The sequence below is a fragment of the Temnothorax longispinosus genome, chromosome 11 (assembly GCF_030848805.1).
Source record: "Temnothorax longispinosus isolate EJ_2023e chromosome 11, Tlon_JGU_v1, whole genome shotgun sequence".
NCBI lineage: Eukaryota > Metazoa > Arthropoda > Insecta > Hymenoptera > Formicidae > Temnothorax > Temnothorax longispinosus.
The window spans coordinates 12622014-12644043 of record NC_092368.1 but is presented as its reverse complement, the minus strand read 5'-3'; the positions used below and the strand labels follow the sequence as shown (position 1 = coordinate 12644043).

Below are 22030 nucleotides of genomic sequence, written 5' to 3'. Positions count from 1 at the left end.
TTGACCACCAAACGTTTTAATGACGATATTCGTGACCACCAAACGATTCTGCGTCGATTGAGCCCTATCAAAGTCAATTTGGGTGATAAATACAATTGTTCCGAATACGGCATTATGCGCATACGGTTTTTTCTATTTTCTGGGAAAACGGTTGACCACCAAACGTTTTACCGGTGATATTCGTGACCACCAAACGATTCCGCGTCGAATGAGCTATAAAAAAGTTAAATTGGTTGAAAAATAAAAATTGTCCGGCTAACTTCACACCGGAAATTTTATTTTTATTTTACAGGAAAACGACTAACCACCAAACGATCGGACTAGACTACCAAAGACCACCAAACGACCACCAATCGATTCCAATTAATGAAAGTTCGATACGTTGAAGTTGTCCGGCCAACTTCATAGAGGTCCGGTGGCCGCTCTCAGGTTTCTCTCTGCTTTTACCATCGGTTAAGGGGATCCTGCAGCCGTATGATTTACCGACATTATCGTTTTTCGATGGATCATTTAATTGGCTTTACAGAATTGCAAATTTTTGGTCTAGAATTAAAGTACGCACAAAAATCTAGGGCAGAAAACGCGATTTTATATCAAAAACGCCAAAAAATTAAAAATGTTACTTATTTGGGCACATACGCAGCTGTCACCTGACGACAATATTTGCTTAAAACAAAAATTCTGCAGTTTATACATACATAATTTTTATCATCTGCCCTTGGGAAAACATGTAGGAATAATATCGTGCAAGTAGAAGTAAGATTCAATGCGTGCAAAAAAAGATCCATCGAAAAATTATTTTAGTAATGCAAATACAGATGCAAATGACAAGAAGAGCAGCAACAGTAGTTGCCGGATCTTGCGAGAGATGGCGAGCAATCGAAAAAAGGACAGATGTCATTTCGTTAGACAAAGACAGATATAGGGAAAACAAAATTAGAAAGGTTGACATTATCTCCTTAAGGGGATCCTGCAGTGACTGGCGAACTTCCTCGATGTCGATAATGTCAACCTTTCTAATTTTGTTTTTCCTATATCTGTCTTTGTCTAACGAAATGACATCTGTCCTTTTTTCGATTGCTCGCCATCTCTCGCAAGATCCGGCAACTACTGTTGCTGCTCTTCTTGTCATTTGCATCCGTATTTGCATTACTAAAATAATTTTTCGATGGATCTTTTTTTGTACGCATTGAATCTTACTTCTACTTGCACGATATTATTCCTACATGTTTTCCCAAGGGCAGATGATAAAAATTATGTATGTATAAACTGCAGAATTTTTGTTTTAAGCAAATATTGTCGTCAGGTGACAGCTGCGTATGTGCCCAAATAAGTAACATTTTTAATTTTTGGCGTTTTTGATATAAAATCGCGTTTTCTGCCCTAGATTTTTGTGCGTACTTTAATTCTAGACCAAAAACTTGCAATTCTGTAAAGCCAATTAAAAGATCCATCGAAAAACGATAATGTCGGTAAATCATACGGCTGCAGGATCCCCTTAAGCTAACTGTGGTTGGTGAAATTGGCCCTAAGGCCCGGTGTTAAGGCTCGGTTTAAGCCAATGAAACTGCTACTTTTCTGTAAGAGTTGCAAGTTTATTGGTTTAAATCGAAACTTGGACACAGTTCTTGCATCGTGGACACCGTGCTTTAGACATGAGACGCCAACACGGTCGTATACACAGGTCTGGAAACCAAGTCAAATTTCAGTGGTGGGGGGTAGTCGCTTAGAGTTGTAAATTTTATGTCTCTGACCGCCACTACGCGTCGCTTTTGGTTATGGTACCTGGTTAAAATGAAGCGCGTGAATAACCTAACCTAACCTGCTCGCTCCTCGCTCCTGCTAGTAAAGCCTGGTAAAGCCAGGGCCATCGTTGATCGTCGATGAAGCGCGGAAAGCTCCACTCCTCGTCGGTTCTGTTGTTCGGCGGATCGTGCGTGTTTAATATCATTAATACCACGTGCGATTGTGTGATACTGTGCGATATAATGACTAAATCGTGCGCGGTGCCAATGTGCAAATCGCGAAATTATTCAGCAAAGAAATGTTCGTTGTTTAAAGTGCCGTCAAATATTGAACAATGTAAAAAATGGATTGCTGCGATTCCGGGCATTGTTGATCTGAAGCCGTCGCAATTCGTTTGCGAGAAGCATTTCGAAGAACATCACATCCTCAAGAAATGGGTGAAATACGATAATGATCGGATTATCGCCGAAGTAAGTTTAATGATAATTACATTTTTTCTATGTTTAATTATATTATAATTATATATACAAATTGACTTGCGTGACTATTACATAAGTAAATATTTTGATTCGTTCTTGCTGGGTTAACTTTCAAATGATTTTGTTACTTCATTGCATGTTTATTGAAGGCTCCTTACATGCGCACTCGACTCCATCCGTTGGCTGTTCCTTCAAAATTTGACTGTCAGAGAAAGGTAGAAAATATCGCCACTGCTAGGGATTGTTCAATTGCATCAGTGCAGAGCATAATTATTTCTCTTTGGACGAGCCCTCGATGAATACAACGGTCGACGAATCTTGCAATGAGAAAAAGCCTTCTTTCGTACAATTACACAGAACACAGTACCGTAGGATTGGCACAACAATGGGATCAGTTAGGAATGTGCATGCAACACAATTTAGAACAGCAGATTCAAGCGCGAAACCAGTCCGGTGTATCTGAAGACGCACTAAAGGAATTCTCCATGATGTTCAAGCACTTTGACAAGGACAAGAGTGGCCGTCTGAATCATCAAGAATTTAAATCGTGCCTGAGAGCTTGGGCTATGACTTTCCTATGATGGAAGAAGGACAGCCCGATCCGGAATTCGAGAACATATTAGGTTTTGTTGATTTTAATTCTTGTGTTATTTCCGGTTACATTATTTCGAACCATCTATTTTTAACACGATATTATTATTCGCAGACATCGTGGATCCTAATAGAGACAGCTATGTATCGCTGCAAGAATACATGGCGTTTATGATCAGCAAGGAAACGGAGAGACGTGCAGAGCTCGGAGGAAATAGAGAACGCTTTCCGAGCAATCACTGCAGCAGATCGGCCGTACGTCACAAAGGAGGAATTATATGCTGTAAGTATTGCAAATACTATTGAATATTCAGAAAATATAAGTTACAATGTTCCTACAATCACGAAGAATGCAATTTATATTCGTTAATCGTTTTTTTTTCTTTTTCAGAACCTCACAAAGGAGATGGCCGATTATTGCGTTGCCGTATGAAACCTTATGTAGATCCCAAGTCGGAACGACCGATAACAGCTGCGTTGGATTATATAGAATTTACGCGTACTCTTTTCCAGAATTAATTATGAATTCACATACATATGCATATTATATTATTTTTCCAAGTTTATTAAACTATAATTGCATAAAGAGCACAGAGCGCTGCTATGTTTATCTTTAAAAACTATGGTTGATTGATATATCTATTAATCACTAGAGTTATCTAGAGCATTTACAGAAATTGAGATTTTCTTCTAAACTGGTTGATAGAGAATATATATAAAGAATATATTTGTGTTGTGTATGTTAGAATGCTTTTCCTAACGTATATATTCTTATATGCTTTGATATATCGCATTATTTAATCTTCAAATCCTAAACTTTAAAATATAAAATTCTATTTTAACTAGTTCTTTGAAACTCTTTCACGTTGTTCTTCGAAATAAATGCATTTAATATATTATATTAAATTTTATTCAATAAATATATAAAACATATATGGCGTATTTTTAATTCTTGCGTATGAGATTGCGTAAATTTTTTTATAGGTAATTACAATATTTTTTCTTTTATCTTATTTAGTAAGCATATATGGAAAATAATATGAAATAAATATTGCATAAATCACGTTGCATTTTATTGAGCAACTGAATTTACAACCATTGAGACTTCTCTTGAATTATTTGTTCAGCACGGTACACTTTCCAGGATGTTAAAAAGTCTCTAGCCATTTTGAACAAAGTATAGTAATGTATAATTCATTATAATGTAAATGCGGAGGTACAAAAAATAATAGGCGCGACCCCACAGACGTACGCGCTAATGGAAGACGAAAATAAAGCTCGTCTTAATCGTTGGTTAAAATCGGTTCTCAAAGTGGGACACTTCTTCTCTAATGGCCGATGCGCAGGGCGCTTGCGCTATGCGAACCAGGACCATAACACGCAGCGCAGCCCTTGTGGCCACAAGCCAAATAAATTCTCACACGCTCAAGCGAACCATCCCCACCACCTTCGTTTCCAGACCTGTGTATACGACCGTGGACCGTGGACGCCAACGAATGCCGAGTGATGCCGAGCCACGCCGAGCGCGACCGAACGCCGAATGACGCCGAACCACGGTCTTACATACAGGTCTGGAAACTTGTAGGGTGGGGAGTGACTCAGATAGTGAGGCAAAATGGCGAACCTAGGGGTGAGCCAATCAAATTAGGCCGCGTTCCGATGCATGTTCAAAGCGCTATTGGCGTTATTCTATCCTTGTTTATGCCTAATGAATGATAAAGATAGAATGATGCCAATAGCGCTCTGAGTGTGAATCGGACTGCGGCCTTAATTATATATATACATATACAATATGTATGTATGTATATATGTATATATGTATGTATGTATAATTGTATATATATATATTATATACCTTTGTACATTGATATATATAATACCTTTGATATATAATTTTATATAATTGTATATAATTCTTTATAATTAATACATAACCTTATGCAAATGCGAAAATGCAATCGACAAAACTGTTTAAATAATTCACACTTACATCAATGAGAATTTTTCATCTGGACCACGCTTCTCTAATTTTCGCACGATGCACGTTGGCTCAAAATGACGCTCACACACATGTTGCGACGATTTCAATACTGCAATGCCGGGAATTGCAGATTCCCATTTTTACGCAATTCTTCGTCCTAAGGCACTTTAAAAACGGAACATTTTTCTGTATTGTCCTTAAATTTCTTCCAGCAATTCGGCACAATGCACGCTTTTGGCATTGTATTTACAATTTATGTTAACTTTCACTCATACAAGTTTCAAAGATTTTCACTGATTTCGAATTTTGACACACGATCACCACCATTTGAACATGGTCACGGTCGGCTCAGTTTCCCCGTCCGTCCGATAGGTTTGCTCCAATACTGGGGTCTACGTGCCTCACTAACGGTGACACCCCCCACCACTTAAAAACACAGGAGTTTCCAGACCTGTATGTAAGACCGTGCGCCGAACCACTGCCGAGCGCCCGCCGGCATCTCTGCCCTGGAGTCATGTGACCTACCGCCATCTTGAGTTTCGGGCGAGCGGAAAATTTGAATGCTTCAAACGCGGTAAAGCCATCAGCGAGTAAGTTTTGTCACGTGGAAAAATAAACTGGGGCCCAATCAGGCCCAATTTTTCAGCTTTTATACGATATGAAAAACCTGCGCAACGATGCTTATCGAACCGATAGGTGTCGGTATTAAGCGTGTACAGAATATGGCCCCTGATCACTGCTCGATTAGCGTTAATCGTTTATGTTAATTTCTATCGATGCAGATTAACTTTAATCTCGATTTGACTTACTTTTTATCTCGTCTTTAATTCTTAGAAGTAGGAAAAGATAAAAAGTAAATTAAATCGAGATTAAAGTTAATCTGCATTGGTAGAAATGGACATTATATAAAGATAACATCTAACTGTCGGGAATTGAAAATGAATATTATCATTATATATAACATACGTCGAAGAATACAAATACAAAAATTATTATGAGAAACTTACTTTGATGAAAAAATTTCTCATATTTTCCTACAAATTTTCTAAACATTTCTCATGTTTTATTAGATTTAAGGATGTATCACTGGTACAATCTTAGACAAAAGTGCATGAAATTTGAAATACTTGAATATCTACGCCTAACGCATAGTAAATCTAGATGTAAGATACTCAAATGATAGTAGGAGTCTTATTTTTACTCCTACAAAGTTATTTTACTTTACAAATGTTTTCCCAGTATTATTTGCGATTTTTGTAATTTATGAGCCTAAACTTTTGGCAGTAAAAATGCCCTGATTTCAACTTTATAACGTCAAATTATTAATAAAATTAATAATTAATTATTAATTATTAATTAATTATTAATTATCATTAATTATTAATTTATTTCTTTAAAACGGTGTAGTGAAGACAATTGAAACTTGACAGATAGTTTCATCTATTCGTATACTAGATGTACAAAAAAATTCAAAATATTGGTAGCGCTCCTTCATCATTTTTTTAGCTGTTTTATCCGTCAAAATCGTCTCTTCCCATAAAAATACGTGTAAAATCAGTGAAAATTAAAATCGTTATATCTCAGCAACCGTTTAGTGGATTCGTTTCTACTTTTTTTGTAGCACATCAAGAAGACTAAAAGAACATTCTTACAAATTTTTATCCACTTGGTAGCGCTTTGAAAATAGGTGCAATACATCTATATATATAAAACAAGATCGGGTTAGTTACACCACTTATAACTCAAGAACGGCTGGGCCGAATTTTTACCACAAGTATATGAAATAGGGGTAGAATTTTCCGGAATAGCAGAATAACTAATAAAATATCGAAAAAATTCACGTAAAAAAAAAATTAATTTAAAAGGATATCCAAATACATAGAAAAAATACCTAGAGTGAGGGAGAGAGGGGGAGAGAGGGAAGGGGAGAGAGGGAGGGGGAGAGAGGGAGAGAAAGAGAGAAAGAGAGGGAGAGAGGGAAGAGGGAGAGAGGGAGGGGGAGAGAGGGAGGGGGAGAGAAAGAGAGGGGGAGAGAGAGGGATTATTTGCGTGTCTTATCACTACATTCATTACTGTCAGGCGGTACGAAGTTCGCCGGGGCAGCTGGTCCTTAAATAAAAATGTCTGAAAAAATATGTCTTTCTCAAATACTTTCAAAAATAATTGCATGAGGATTTTCTGAATATTTCAGTACCTGTATGTATGAATTAACATAATTCTGATATATATATATATATATATATATATATATATATATAAATTGTGGGGATTTTCTTATTATATATTATTATTAGATTTCTACAAAGATGTATTGGCGGGGAAAACCTAAAATATTTCATTATTATTTTGTCTAAGTTTTTCTGAAAAATGTTTCAAATTCGTATAAAAATAAATCTGAGACTTGAAATTTTCATAGAAATTCTGATTAATATCCTAAAATAATATACCTATAAAAAATTTTCACAATATGTGAGACATTTACTACGTTTACGCGAGCATTACTTCTGTAGTAACTTATGATAATTCCTTCGCGTAAACGGGATTTTGTAGTACCTTACGATAATTTACTCCGCGTAAACGAGTGAATAATCGTAACAGAAGTAAACGCTCGCGTAAACGTAGTAATTTTTCCATCAGGGTAATTAATACAATAAACTTCAGGCGACATAGAAATAAAAATAAAATGGGATCAAATATACGAATTCGAGCGTTAAAAAACGAGGTAAAAATTGATACAAATTTATGTGTGAGCAGTTCTCTTTGGTATGAGCAAGAGAGAAAGAGAAAAAGAGGAACAGAGAGGAGCAAAGTGCAGAAGGTGCAATAAACGAACAAATCTGCCTCGGGAGAGTCGGGAGCCGTCTGGCTCCCTCCAAGTTATCGAACGTCATTTACGTCAATTTACGTTCGAGCTGCCGGGCCGCTCGATAGCGATCGCTACTTCCGAAAATCTCTCTCCAAATAGGTGAGTTTCACACGTCGTCAAAATGTCGCGCGGCTAAGCTGTAAGAGCGTTCGTATTCATCGTACATCGTATGTACACCTAAAAACACGCTCGATAATCATGCCGAGCAGAGGTGTCTTCCGCTCGGGAATGAGGAAACTCTTCAAACGGTAGAGTTTCCTTTGTCTTGTCACTCTCGTCCCAGTGAAACGTGGTTCTCTCATCCCGGGATTCGTCGAGTATCAGCCGACTAGAAATTTCCGGCCACATGTCGTCGATATTCCGCGACGTTGTTCTCCTTCTCTCTCTCTCTCTCCGATTTTCCGAAAACAATGATCGCCGCAAATTATTCTCCCGAATTTCGTCATCGATATATTTACGTTTTCGTTACGTCGCGCAGATCCGCGCCAAGTGACGACAATAAAGGAACTTGCAGCTTCTCGTGCAATCCCTTTGTTACTTATAAGTACGCTAAATAATTGTTGATGGCACGTCTATTATTGGCGGAATAATCGTTTCGTGATTTTACTCCGAAGGTTTAAAGATGTTGATAACTAAATAGTTTTCGATTTTTCGCATCTTAGGTGTGTCGAATCTTCTACGTCGGTATCCATTTCTGTCATACACGCATACGAGACTTTATGCGTGGAATTTGTGTAATAGAAGTAATTTTAAAGCCATATTTGACTTTAAAATTATGACGTTACATGAATCGTGTCCAATTTTTCATAACACTCCTTTAGTGTAATCACACAAAATTCTTTTTTGCAGCACCAAGATGCCTACAGCCAAGAAGAGTAAAGAAGACGCAAACAAGGAAGCTTATAGTATAGATGCCACCCAGGAAGCCAAATCCTTCTTAGAGAAAATCATGGGTGATGTGAGCAAGTCTTCAGCGACCAAACAGATCATCATTGGTAGCACATCGGGATGGTACATATTTTGTGGAATTATCACGATTGTTCATTGTTCGAATGTTTAAACCTTTAATACTTGGGTTTATCTTTCATACTAACTGCGTGGTTTGTAACTCAGGGTAACTGGATTCGTCACCATAAAGATTGGAAAAGTGGCAGCCTGTGCAGTTGGCGGTGGAATTATCATGCTGCAAATTGCTGCGCATCAGGGTTACATAAATATCAATTGGGATAAGGTCATGAGAAAGGCTGAGAAAATAACGGATAAGGTGGAAGAAAGGATTACCGGCGAAGGGCCAAATTTCATGGATAAGGTGAGACAGATATCAAGTCACTGCAAAAGATCTTGTGATTTCTTGAGACTTTGGTTAAAGAATTAGGTTAAAAACTTCTTATTTTTTAACTTCCTAAAAACAACATATTATATATCAAAGATAATAAGATGATTATCTGCAATAGAGATCATTTTAAATCAGTATAATTTTTTTTCAACTTTAACACACATAACAAATTATTTCCATTTAATAACTCACCATCTACAGGAAATATTTTGCACATGTTTGCTTCCCGTTTTTCTTTCTTTTTTTTTTACAAATATAATGTTTTTACTGTTTGCAGGTAGGGAAACTGTGGAGGAAGAATTCATTCATTGCCACAAGTTTTCTTGGCGGTTTCATTATCGGTCTATCTTGGTGAAGTAAAGAGCAATAACTTTCAAGTTTTGTGCGTAAATGTGAACATTTAGTATGTTGTCATCATTTATATTACCGTTGCGTTTACAGTATCCCTATTAAATATAATAAATATAATATATATCAATATTATTAAAATTTTAATATCAATATTAACCAATAAAAATTGATATCAATATTAATTTTAATGTCAAAGAAACTTTATAATATCGAAATTATTATAATTTTTGTATATAGTCCCCTGAATAAAAATGTATAATAAAATTAATCGTGGTGTACAAGGATTTTACTAATTCCGCTCCAACGTAACGCTAAGTCACTGATGAAAGTTATCGCATTCCAGGTCGAGAGATATGTCGATAGAAAGCTGGATAAAGCTGAACATTTGATGAAACAAGGAGAGACTCGTACGCGACGTTGGTATCATGCGTTGACCGGTGGCGAGGATAGCTTCCAGCCAACGGAATTCCACTTCTTTCTGGTTTCGTTTGTGGCGGGAGTCGCGATCGGTGTCGCCACCGCTAACTAGGTAATAAGTTGCTGCACTCTGAATGCAACCAAGAGAAAGATCGACATCCACGTCGCGTCGAAGGGCAGCTGCTCGACTGTTATCGACGCGCACGACAACGTCGTCGACGAGTATAACAATACAATCATGGATGAGGTAAGGAACAAGATCAACGTGCTGAAGAAATGGGTGGCGCGAACTACGCTTAATAATCCTAGATAAATAGCTTTATTTTTTAGTTTGTCACTGATGATAACGATGAGTAAAACCTATTCATACACTACAGAACTGCTTATAATATTTTTCCTTTCTTTTTTTAGATCCTAAACTGAGAGTACATAACAAAACAGGTTGTAGATCTACAATAAATTTTTCAAGATTATCAAGTAGAGTAAATTTTGCTCATCGCTATCCTCTCTAGAATTAATACATCAAACAAATGAAAGTCGCTAATGTTTTCTCGTTATTTGATTAAGAAAATGGATTTATTTATACTAGCGAGATTTATTGAAATTTTATAGGCATTACTTCGATATGTTATTCACTTTATATTATATATTCCCGTAAATTCGTTCTCTGTTCGGAATATTTCTTATAAAAAAAATTTTTAGAATCTTGGTAATTTTGCTGTCACCATTTGCATAGAACATGTGCGAACCAAAAAAAAAAATATATATATATATATATATATATATATATATATAGTGTGCATATGAAACAATATAGAGATTTCTTGTTCGTTCAGAATGCAGCAAGAGATTAGTCATTCTAGGATATAAACATTAGAATAATATAATTGTACACTACTTATATTATATTATTATTGTAAAGAATTGCGATTCATATTTTTTCCTTATTTATATACTGCATTCGCTAATCGCCGTTTATATTTCCATCACATTCATACAGATCTTGATATGTATTGTCTACAATAAAAATAATTTAACCATATTCACTGTAAATTTAACAACTTTTGATCATTTGTCAGTAATGATTTAGCAATAATAGGAATTGAAATTTAACTAATGTTGCTAAATATATGTATGAAAGAATTATCACATTATTTCTAAACGTATACTAAACAATGCTGAAAGTTGTTTCGTGTTGATTGTTTTAAAGTACTTAAAGATATACTGCCCTTTATTTAGCAGAATTAGATGATAAAAATCTCTTCTATTATAATCAACTTAGAAATTATTGTTAAGTTAATGTCATAGAATAAAAGCGAATGATGGAACAAATAAATATACATACGCTTTAAATACAATAAATTATATGTATATACAGTGTAGCAGTATAAAACATTGTCTCACAGAATGTCAGAATACTACAAAAATGTATATTGTACCTCAAAATCTTTTTAGACACTGCATTATTATACTCCTGAGACGTTTACGGATCTTTTGATCACCGTTGCAGAAAATGTGCGTAGAATTATCTCCAATTTGAATCAGAGTGTCCTCGTCTTGCTGCAAGTAGACACATAAATGTATAACTTTAAACAGAGAATTCTTAATTATATCGATTGTGTTTATATAATTATTGAACAATTATTTTCTGTGTGAAAGAGCCATCAATGAGACATTAAACCGTACCAAATGAATATCCGTAGAGGTAGGACTGTGCTGTAATTTGGCCCCATGAAAGCCTTCCTGATTGAGCTTTTGTAGCAATTCTTGTGGATCCAGATTCCCGTACTCGTGTTTTCGCTCCTTCAACACTTCCTCCATGATGGGCGCAGGCGAACCCAACGACATTTTCCTCTTTCCGCTCGGTTTGTCCTCAACATTCTATAAATTTTACATATTTAGAAACAAAATATATAAATGAATAATATACTGCGTTTTTTTTACTTTCCAATGAATCTCTTTTTTTCAGTGAAGATATATGGCAAGTTTCTTTTAGCTGCACTGACTGAGCTGGGCTGAACTGGTGCAATAAGTTGGAGTGAGACAAGTATATTACAATTCACTCCAACTTACTGCACTAGTGTGCACCAGTTCAGCCAGTGCAGCTAAAAGAAACAGACCCATATTCTATAAAAAAGAGTAAGCTGCAATATTTATCTTGACCATAAAATTCATTTATCTACTGTATATATATATATATATATATATATACATACATACATACATACATACATACATACATACATACATACATACATACATACATACATACATACATACATACATACATACATACATACATACATACATACATACATACATACATACATACATACATACATACATACATACATACATACATACATACATACATACATACATACATATACATATACATATACATATTAGTAATTACTTTTATAGTATATACGTTGTCCTTGACCTCAAGCTCGCCGGTAACAGATGCGAGACTCAAGCCAGGTCGCACTTCACTCGGTATAATACTGCTAGCTAATTCCGGCTCGATAAACACGCGGCCCTTCTTCCGCTTTAATGGCAATTTTATCACCTCTCCGCGTTTGAACGTAATCAAGGGTTTTTCCTTGAACAAAGAGATTATGCAAGTAATTTTATAGGACATTTTTTTTAAATATTTATACACTATATATATAGTAAAGAGAGAATGCAAAATAGAGATTGTAAACGTAAATTGTAAAATTGACTTGGTACGTTAAGTAACGGAGAAAACAGATACCAACCCCGATGGATTCGATGACAAGATCTGTTCTATGCTGTGCCATTGCAGGAGGCTGCGTATAAACCTCTGGAATAACTAGATGGTCTGGCTTCAAGTCTCGAATAAGTTTATTAGCCTGAGTAAAATTCAGAGACGTATCAATGGGACAATGCACTGCTTTCATAGACAATGGTTGAAAGGGAGCCAAGGCCTCCAAATACGGAAAATCAGGTTCTACAAAATCAAATGCGATAAAAGAATGTTAATCATGTTACATAAATAAAATGTGTGCAATCATACATGATACAATAAACGGATATACATAAGAGATTTTCAGAAAATAATGCAATACAACTTGTAGTAATTGTAGGAATATTAGAGAAAGATTTAAAACTTTATACATACATACATATATATATGTTTATATATATATATATATATATATATATATATATATATATATATATAATCGATATTACATATTTTACACATGCTTTTTTATTACCTAATTAATATTTGTCTTACTTTTTGGATTGACTTTTATAAAATATAGAGTTGCAAACATAAAAAATTATTGCATTGCTCTTGTAAAATTCGTAATTTATTGCATATCCCCGCAGGGTTCGCAATCTACTACCAATACTACCCTTCTCCTCTTACTTTAACCCTTTGGACCAACGGCTTAACGTCTCTTTCCGAAAGACGGAGACCAGTTTTCTCCGCACAAGAGCCTATCTTGCACGGAGGAACGCAGCTATCGGAAAAACATTCCATGCTTCATGGCTCTAGTGGACTCGAACCTGGTTCCTCAGATTACGAGTCTGGCGCTCTACCACTAGACCACACTGCCGCCCTATTGCATTGCTCTTTAAATGGAATTATGTATAGGTACCTGTAAAAATTACGGTATGCAAAGGATTATTGCCCCATAACTGCACGAAATGCACGGCATCGCCAAATCGGAGACTGGGATGGCCGCAGAAGACGACACAAGGCTGTCGATAGTCATTGCTGAATCCTTCGGCGTACGTAGACGTATAGTGCTTCAATCGTGCATTCTTCACGAGGAAAGCGTGTGGAAACGGTTCCTCTGGAAGATAAACTTTGTTTTGCTTACTTGTCGACAGCCTAGAAGTAAAGGATGACAGTAAATGGGATAAAAACAAAATAATAGAATGTACATCAAGAATATTTTAGAATCGCTTCATCGACCGTACCATTCGGCAAGAATATTCGAATAAGCCAAGGATGTTTCTGCCACCGGTGAGATGAAAAATAAAGGCACTTGCGTGAAGCCTGACTTGTCCAGATGAGTGCTCAGACATTCAAATAAATCATACACAACGCCGGAAGGATAGCAAGGTATCAAGACGCATCCACCAGCTCTAAGAGTCACAGCTATAAGATTTTTACGCAGTGAGATGAAACATTACCTTAAGTGTATTTTTGTTTAAAAATATAACTAGCGATAAAGATCCAATAAATCATAATGCAACAAAGATTTTTTTTGTCAAAAAGAACCTTGCAAGAAAGATAAAATTATATGTTTTTTATCGTTTGTTTAAGAAACACATTTTGATTTTGATACCAAAGTATCGAGAGATTATCTCTTTGCCAGATGTAAGCAAAATTTACCGGATATTAAGATTATACTTACCAACAGTCATGCACAATTCTCCAAGCATTGTGTCTGGATTAGCAGTTGGAGTTTGTGTTAATCCCGTCAAAATTAATAGATTGGCATGCTTTAACGTGACTTGATCCATGGGCTTCGGATGAGTAGTGAGCGTAGACGAACCGCTGACAAAAGCAACCTTTTCATGGTCGCTAGATATCAACCAATTGCTACTACCTAAGCAAAAACCCGAACTGATTGGTGTGACTGTTAGAGCGCCATATATATCCTGCAAGCAATTTTAATTGTTATTTGTGAAACAATTGATACAAAGAAATCTCTAGTTTATTAAAAATAATTTCTCTGAATATGTGTGTGTCTGAGCTTAAAGCATACTGAATATTTCTAGTTGCGTGTGGTAACTTACTAGCTTTTGATCATATCCAACCATTTGAATGTTTGATAGCGCCGAGTTCACGGCCGACATGGAATAAATGTGCTTCCAGGATTTTGGTTTAACAACCTCCGCCAATGGGGATGGCAACGTATGTAACATGTCCTTCCAATGTCTGGCCATTGTTGCTTTTGGAGTCCGCTCAATGAATTCTACAAGTTCCTCCATGAAAAACCGTCCAATTTGCAACGTCGGTTCGGTGGCATATATTATACCTTTAAATCATTACATTTTTAAGATTAATATATACTGATTCATGATTATAATTATATATACGGGGTGTCTCATTTTAAATGACAACCTCAAATATCTCTTGACCGACACATTTCAGCAAAAAATGTATCAGGTAAAAGTATAGGATTACAAGATTCAAAAGGGGTCAATAGATTAGCCGATTTTTTAGATTTTGGGTCTGGGGCCTGTGTTGGGCTCAATAGAACCCAAGTTAAATTTTTTAAATGGAAACCCCATTTTTTATTGTACCATCTTTTTCTACTAATTAATTTGAACAACTTTTGTCTGGAATATTTTTCTATTTACTTGATATTCTTTGAGATATTCAAGGAAAACTTGGTAACTTTTTCGATATTTAGCTTACGATATCTCAATAATTGTTTGTCAAGAACAAAAAGTGGTACAGAACTTTTTTTACTTGATTTGATCTCAAGAATATGCATTTGCGATAGTATCCCAACTATTGATGATCGATACCCTTCGTAGACTATTTTTAAAAATTCAATGTGGTCGTAATTTTCACGATAAACATATAAAATTATAAGTCATTGTAGTCGTCTTTTTAAGCCCTATCAATTGGTATTATTTTTGTAAGTTAGGTAATACCACTTATTTGAAAAATTTGACCCTCCTTTCTCCCTCAAAATCCAGTAGGAAGGGTACGGTTCTATTGTGCTGAAAATCATCTCAAAGTAATCCTATTGAAGGATCTTTTTTGATTTTTCGTCTAACTTTGATAGTTTCTGAGATATCGGCATGGACAGATTAAATCGAGCATCTTGTATAATTTTGCATCTTGTATAATTTTGCACATTTACCTTTAAAACCTGTGCCCTCTGTTATGAACGGTAACGCAAGCATGCATGTGTAGTTAGATATCAAAATGGCATCAATCTCTGAGAAATCAATTATTTTCTCCAAAGGGGGAGTGAACTCCGGAACTGAATCCACAAAGACTCTACCGCAACATTCTTTCAGCTCCTTGAAATAAAAAAATACATTTGCAATTAAAATAATTTAAAATAATTTTTGAAATAATTTAAAGATTAATACTAGAAACTATATATATATATATATATATATTAAATGTATCTCACTAACACCCTCGATTTGCCAATCTTGCTGATTGTCATTGCGTGGCAGCCATGTCGGCAAGGAATTAAACTTGCTGCTGGGAACCATGGGCAAAGGCATGAAATGCAAGATGGATTGCATATTCAAGCCACAGTCCAACATCAGCGTGGTTCCTTTGAAAGTTAGAACCAAGCATGGCTTTGTTGGTTCGCTGGACAAGCAATACTAAAAGTACAAGGTCGTCGATTAATTTTTGTAAACAATGTATCAATTTTAATAACTAAATAATATCATTTGTCTAGTAGCCCTTCATTGTACTAAAAATATAAAGCTGTAAATTAATTTTATAAATAATATAGTAATTTTTAGGTGCTGAATATTAATCTAATATTATCATTCATCTAACAATCCTAGTTTTCTTTCTTTATCAAATGTCTCTAATTTTTCCTAATGCAAAAAGGAAACTTCTGCATTCAAGACTTGTACTTACATATTTCCAAGCTACAAATAAAAAGCAGCTGTAAATCTATCTACTATGATGGCTTTTAATTAAAGCGATTATTACTGTTTACATAACGGTTTATAATCCAGTTTAATAACTACCATATACGATCCAATCAAAAATGTTTTGTTTGCTTTTTTTGATCATAATGATCATTTAAATAATATATCAAAAGAGATTGATTAAAATGTTTAAAATATAAAGTAGGCTTATATTTAAGGTATTCCTTTCATGACACCAAAGTCTTAAGAATTAACTGATTTTTTGGTACGAGAAAGTTAAAATGCATATCTTTACGCCAAAAAAAATTAAACCACATTACCGAACATATAAAGAAGAATTATGACTTTGAAAATTCGATATTTTATATGTGACGTTATCGAAAAAGTCTATTTTCCACATTTCAATGTAATAATTTGTTTATCAAATATTTTAAGATATTAAATATTAACTGCGCTACATATTCGCTAAACTCTATACTTTCGATAGTGCCGATAAAAATACAGAATCACCGAATATTTAAACAAAATATTTATGTTAAAAGTTGACTTAAAATGTGGTTTATAGATGAATATTTTTAATGGCGACTTTCAAGGAATTATTTGGCAACGCTGCAAGCTGTGCGCTCATGTCACACTTCAGTTCATCACGTACGGTTTATTATCAACTTTTATTTTCACAAATTGTCGCTTATTTTTGCCCACATTACTCCTCACTTTATGTTTCTTATCACTCATTATTATTATAAAATCTCTCTTTCATAAAAAGAAAATGTCACAATATTCTTTGATTAATGAAATTGACACTTACATTGACACTTTTGTTATCAACTTCACAATCGGCGCCCTGAAAAGCGCAGCGTTGCCATATTGTTCTGACAGTAAAATTTACCAAAAAATGAAAAATTTCTAAATACACATAATATTTTCACTTTTTTCTTATAATTAAACATAATAATCAATTATAACTTGATTTTATATAAGTTTTGCAATATACAAGAGTTTGCTGAGGCCCTGCTTAAGCGCCTACAAAATACGCTCCTCTGTGAAAGGAATACCTTAAATAATCATTATGATAAGAAGAAAAATTTTGTGATTGATTAGTATACGGTAATTATAAAACCGGATTATAAGCCGCCGTGTAATCGTAGTCTATAATTACCAGCCTCATCCCGAGTCCTTTGTTCACAAGTTCTACTGGTTCCACATGAGAATACCCGTCTCGATTGACTTCTTTCTTGCGATAAAAACTGAATTTCTCAAATAAGCTGAATCTCAAGCTCGTACTTTCCAGTTTTTAGTGGCTTTCTTCCTTTTCCTTCTCTTCTTCTCCTTTTTACTCGTAATTCAATTTTAAATTGTCCCGAGACGAGACCACGTGGACCATGCTCTCGCCTTTACTATCGCCGACTGTCAACAAATCAATTTGTCCACGCGCTTATTTCGCTGCGTAAAACTAGAATACGATGATGAAAATCGTTATAATCCACATTACGAAAGGGCGACGAGCTGTTAAGCCTGAGACTTTTTAAGGTTAGGTCGTCACATAACCATGTTGCAAAAATGTTACGACCCGTGTCTATAGTGTATGGATATAATCGTCTGTGACTGACTCTTTTTCCCCTTTCATTCTTCTCTCTATAAGGCTCGCGGCGAACAATTATTATCCACGAAAATGTGTGAAGTCATTATCCTGTTCGACGGATTCTCTCGGAAATTGGACGACGGGAATATGCACGCGGATTGCAGTTGCACTTTAATAAAGGGTCCAAAACTGATCATTGTCGACACTATGACCGCCTGGGATAGCAAGAAATTAATAGAAGGTGTTAATAAATAGAATCATATATATGAATAGAATGCACTGAGATTTTACAACGTTCCTTACTATATATACATATGTTCATTGAGTTATATTTTTTTAATTTATGCAATTGACATTGAAATAATAATCTTAATAATCAATATCCCAGACACAGCACCATGTCCAAAATCAGGACATAAGACGTTTTAAAGATATCTTTAAGGGGATCCTAAAGACGTTTGTATTACCGACCGAATTCTATATCTGTCCTTGTATAGACAATGATGATAGACAAGGATAGACATGGTTATAGGTTATAATTTCTTCGAAGCTCTCATTTTTATTCCAGGCTTTCAATCTCAATTTCAAAGGTACGTCCCCTTAAGGGGATGCTAAAGTGACTCAATTACCGACAATTACAGTCAAAGGTCTAATTTTGAAATGGCTTTATAGATCGCAAAATCCTTTTACAGGAGTAAAGTATAGGTACTAATGAAGGGTGGGAATGTAAAATAATTAGTAATAATTGAAAAAAATTAAAAATGTTGTTACCTCATTTTCTAATATAAACAGTTGTATAAGTAATATGTACGAAATGAAATGTTCCCACCCTTCAGAAGACGTGCACAAACAATAACGTACCTTTGAAATTGAGATTGAAAGCCTGGAATAAAAATGAGAGCTTCGAAGAAATTATAACCTATAACCATGTCTATCCTTGTCTATCATCATTGTCTATACAAGGACAGATATAGAATTCGGTCGGTAATACAAACGTCTTTAGGATCCCCTTAAGACGTTTTATGCTTTGATGGCTTAAAAGGCGCCTCCGCCTAACCGAGTAAAGGCCTTCACACATAAAATCGCGTAAGAACGTAAAACGTAAGCGTAAGAAAATCGACCAATCCCAATCAAATATTGTGCTGTTCGTAACCACAGTAGGGGGAAATACTTGATTGGGATTGATCGATTTTCTTACGCCTACGTTTTACGTCCTTACGACATTTTATGTGTGAAGGCCTTAAGTAAGGAAACAATGAAAGTAGTGGTATTTCACCGGCGATGTTGCCATCTCCCACTTATGCTACACCTCTCATGTCTCCTTACAGTGCCAGACTAGAGTCAAGCTCAACAGGGTCTTCTTTCCCCGCTAATTTTTCCAAGCCCGTTCCCTTGGCAGTGGTTTCGCTAGATAGTAGTATATATAAATGACGTCTTGATTTTGGACATGTGTGCTGTCTGGAATGTAATTTATTATTGCTTGCTATTTTGTTTAATTATATAATTAATTATATCAAATGTATTATTAATACGTTATTAAATATTAATAATTATATATAATTAGTATAATTAATATACAATATAATACTTTATAGAATTATAAATTCAACTGGATGTCTTTTAGACACTTACATGACATTTGTATTTACATTACATTTACTCTTCCAGAATATACAAAAATATTATTTTTGTTATTAACAAAGCACATTTTATGATAGAAAAATTTATAGCAATTATTTTATTATTTACTTGTTATTTTTTAAGCATTTACACATGTTTTTATTCAATTCTTATTTTTCCTATTTTATATTAAACTATCATATAAATGACTTTATTTAACTTAGCCTTGTTTTAAATTCCTATAAAATGGATATAATATAATAGGTATATACGAGGGTGTATCATTTTAAGTGATTCAGCTGAATATCTCTTAAAGTAAAAGAGATTGGAAAAATTGTTTCAGACAAAAGTTGTTTGGTTCGAAGGGGGACATAAGATGGTGTCATTGGTTTGACCATGGATGGTCGTTTAAAACTCACGTAAACGACACCTTTAATTTCTTAAATTGAAACCCCTATTTTTCAATGCATATTCTTGTAGCTAATCTCGAGAACTTTTTAAAACACTATAATAAAGTATTTTTTCGTTAAAAACTTTTGGAATTATAAGGCTTGAAAGTTCTAGTACTTTGACATAAAATACAAAATATCTTGTAAAACATTAATTTTTCGGTAATGTTACCTTAATACTTTTATGCACAGAATAATGAGACAAATCAATTGGTATGAAAAAAAGGCATAGTTCGTTTAAGAAAAAATATGTAATTTGCAACACGCATCTGCATACTTTTTCTTAAAAGCAACCATGTCTTTTTTTCATACCAATTGATTCGTCTCATTATTCTGTGCATAAAAGTATTAAGGTAACATTACCAAAAAATTAATGTTTTACAAGATATTTTGTATTTTATGTCAAAATACTAGAACTTTCAAGCCTCATAATTCCAAAAGTTTTTAACGAAAAAATACTTTATTATAGTGTTTTGAAAAGCTCTCGAGATTAGCTACAAGAATATGCATTGAAAAATAGGGGTTTCCATTTAAGAAATTAAAGGTGTCGTTCACGTGAGCTTTAAACGACCATCCATGGTCAAACCAATGACACCATCTTATGTCCCCCTTCGAACCAAACAAAACAACTTTTGTCTGAAACAATTTTTCCAATCTCTTTTACTTTAAGAGATATTCAGCTGAATCACTTAAAATGATACACCCGTATATTTCCTTTTTTTCTAATAACTATTCTTTACGAACCTTTAATATACAATTCCATCAAAAACCCGCAATACAAAAGCTTTTTATTAATTAATATCTTATTTTTTTTTAGTAATACTGTCACAATAAGCTGCTTAATATGCTTCTTCCGTTTGTTTAATATTTTTTTTTGTTTTCACGTTACTATTTTCAGAAAATATTGAATAAATGTATACACATGATGCTCTCAAATGTTAATAAATTATAGACTAATGAATGATATCTAGTATGTAATTAATAACAGTAACTTTTGATTGTATTTAAAAATCACTCTAGGTGTACGCCATTTACATAAAATAAATCAAGTGACTATTTTCGGGTTAGTTCTGGAAAATGCATTTATTTTTATTTCTCTTTTTTTATATCTTACAATTCCTGAGACTTCTGTGAACAATATTTAATGTTCATAATCAATTACGCATAATACATAATAAATTTTTGTCTTTTTTACTAGCGCTCGCACAGCATAATATCGAGCCAAAGGACATTGATTATGTCGTTTGCACTCACAGCCATTCCGACCATATAGGGAACAACAATCTGTTCCTAAACGCAATACACATTGTGGGTTTAACTGTTCAGCGCTATGATATATTTTACAAGAATCCACAGATTTCGAACGGTGGGTTTATTGAGATATCCTGAGATTAACAGAAATACGATCGCTGTTGAGAAAGTTATATTTCTTCAGAAGATTACGAGCTCTGTCCGGGTGTAAAAGTCACAGCTACTCCAGGACACACGGCGGAGGACATCACTGTCCTGGTGGAGATGATAAAAGATGGAGAAATAAAGCTTCTCGCTATTACAGGTATATGTCTAAATTTCAGAAATCGTTGACGTATTTTAAGCAAAGTCTAAATACACTAGCATAGTCATAAAGTTTTTTTTTCTTTTTTTCCCAATTTATAATTATGTACCTATATTACAGCGAATGTTCTGATTTCACGCTTTTACAGGAGACTTGTTTGAGAAAGAGGAAGATATTCTGGAACCGACTATCTGGAAGTCGCTAGGCATACCGGAATTATTAAAAACTCAATCTATTACGCGTTCTCGTATAATAAATATCGCAGATTTTATAATACCTGGGCATGGGCCAATGTTCCGCGTTACGGATAATATGAGAGAAATCGTGAATAGTCAAATAATTCAGTGAGATTGTATTGTTCAGTAAGATATTATCGTGTTAACAAACATTCATGCAAGGCTTTATAAGATACAATAACGACGGAATAATAGGATAATTC

At 34.6% G+C, this 22030-nt stretch overlaps 3 protein-coding genes, 2 long non-coding RNA genes and 1 pseudogene across 15 annotated transcripts; 3 read left to right on the top strand and 3 right to left on the bottom strand.

Moving 5' to 3' along the window:
- On the bottom strand, positions 1 to 409 carry LOC139821903 (uncharacterized). Its single transcript, XR_011734388.1, has 2 exons — positions 306 to 409; positions 1 to 213 (listed from the first exon to the last, which is right to left on the bottom strand). It is a non-coding gene; the product is annotated as an uncharacterized lncRNA (long non-coding RNA).
- A 1378-nt stretch (positions 410 to 1787) lies between these two features.
- LOC139821898 (uncharacterized) lies at positions 1788 to 3749 on the top strand. Its single transcript, XR_011734382.1, has 4 exons — positions 1788 to 2216; positions 2375 to 2848; positions 2932 to 3099; positions 3208 to 3749. It is a non-coding gene; the product is annotated as an uncharacterized lncRNA (long non-coding RNA).
- A 3798-nt stretch (positions 3750 to 7547) lies between these two features.
- LOC139821893 (FUN14 domain-containing protein 1) lies at positions 7548 to 11694 on the top strand. Of its 8 annotated transcripts, none has more exons than XR_011734381.1 (5): positions 7548 to 7762; positions 8513 to 8674; positions 8777 to 8972; positions 9694 to 10014; positions 10179 to 11694. XR_011734381.1 is itself a non-coding variant. In XM_071793308.1 (5 exons), the coding sequence occupies exons 1-4, from the start codon at positions 7563 to 7565 to the stop codon at positions 9352 to 9354; spliced, it is 636 nt and encodes a 211-aa protein (XP_071649409.1). In that variant the 5' UTR covers positions 7548 to 7562; the 3' UTR covers positions 9355 to 9381; positions 9694 to 9834. The 8 variants fall into 8 exon arrangements, 7 of the variants coding, with proteins under 7 accessions (XP_071649409.1, XP_071649408.1, XP_071649404.1 ...); XM_071793308.1 differs by lacking the exon at positions 10179 to 11694 and adding an exon at positions 9277 to 9381 and having other exon boundaries at positions 9694 to 9834; XM_071793307.1 differs by lacking the exon at positions 10179 to 11694 and adding an exon at positions 9277 to 9402 and having other exon boundaries at positions 9694 to 9834.
- On the bottom strand, positions 11093 to 17686 carry Ints9 (integrator complex subunit 9). 3 transcript variants are annotated; one of them, XM_071793281.1, is made up of 11 exons: positions 17545 to 17686; positions 15909 to 16106; positions 15626 to 15788; positions 14547 to 14788; positions 14162 to 14408; positions 13722 to 13902; positions 13397 to 13632; positions 12527 to 12738; positions 12184 to 12369; positions 11454 to 11648; positions 11093 to 11327 (listed from the first exon to the last, which is right to left on the bottom strand). In XM_071793281.1, exons 1-11 carry the CDS (start codon positions 17551 to 17553, stop codon positions 11208 to 11210), a joined length of 1989 nt encoding a protein of 662 aa, XP_071649382.1. In that variant the 5' UTR covers positions 17554 to 17686; the 3' UTR covers positions 11093 to 11207. The 3 variants fall into 3 exon arrangements, with proteins under 3 accessions (XP_071649382.1, XP_071649383.1, XP_071649384.1); XM_071793282.1 differs by having other exon boundaries at positions 12211 to 12369; XM_071793283.1 differs by lacking the exon at positions 17545 to 17686 and having other exon boundaries at positions 15905 to 16084.
- Positions 17668 to 22030, bottom strand: part of LOC139821411 (lysine-specific demethylase 6A-like) — a 29370-nt pseudogene continuing 25007 nt past the window's right edge.
- Positions 18058 to 21939, top strand: LOC139821895 (metallo-beta-lactamase domain-containing protein 1). Of its 2 annotated transcripts, none has more exons than XM_071793314.1 (4): positions 18058 to 18208; positions 21235 to 21402; positions 21475 to 21591; positions 21740 to 21939. In XM_071793314.1, the coding sequence occupies exons 1-4, from the start codon at positions 18058 to 18060 to the stop codon at positions 21937 to 21939; spliced, it is 636 nt and encodes a 211-aa protein (XP_071649415.1). The 2 variants fall into 2 exon arrangements, with proteins under 2 accessions (XP_071649415.1, XP_071649414.1); XM_071793313.1 differs by having other exon boundaries at positions 21472 to 21591.

What these genes read in the sequence shown, in the direction of transcription:
- LOC139821893 (XM_071793303.1), top strand. Translation starts at nt 7,563, where the DNA reads ATGAGCAAGAGAGAAAGAGAAAAAGAGGAACAGAGAGGAGCAAAGTGC. An exon ending in GAAAATCTCTCTCCAAATAG is followed by an intron (nt 7,763 to 8,512) that starts GTGAGTTTCACA and finishes TCTTTTTTGCAG; the next exon opens with CACCAAGATGCCTACAGCCA. An exon ending in ATTGGTAGCACATCGGGATG is followed by an intron (nt 8,675 to 8,776) that starts GTACATATTTTG and finishes TTTGTAACTCAG; the next exon opens with GGTAACTGGATTCGTCACCA.
- Ints9 (XM_071793281.1), bottom strand. An exon ending in AGAATTGTGCATGACTGTTG is followed by an intron (nt 13,903 to 14,161) that starts GTAAGTATAATC and finishes AAAATCTTATAG; the next exon opens with CTGTGACTCTTAGAGCTGGT. An exon ending in GCATACCGTAATTTTTACAG is followed by an intron (nt 12,739 to 13,396) that starts GTACCTATACAT and finishes TTGATTTTGTAG; the next exon opens with AACCTGATTTTCCGTATTTG.
- LOC139821895 (XM_071793313.1), top strand. Translation starts at nt 18,058, where the DNA reads ATGTGTGAAGTCATTATCCTGTTCGACGGATTCTCTCGGAAATTGGAC. An exon ending in TAGCAAGAAATTAATAGAAG is followed by an intron (nt 18,209 to 21,234) that starts GTGTTAATAAAT and finishes CTTTTTTACTAG; the next exon opens with CGCTCGCACAGCATAATATC. An exon ending in GAATCCACAGATTTCGAACG is followed by an intron (nt 21,403 to 21,471) that starts GTGGGTTTATTG and finishes ATATTTCTTCAG; the next exon opens with AAGATTACGAGCTCTGTCCG.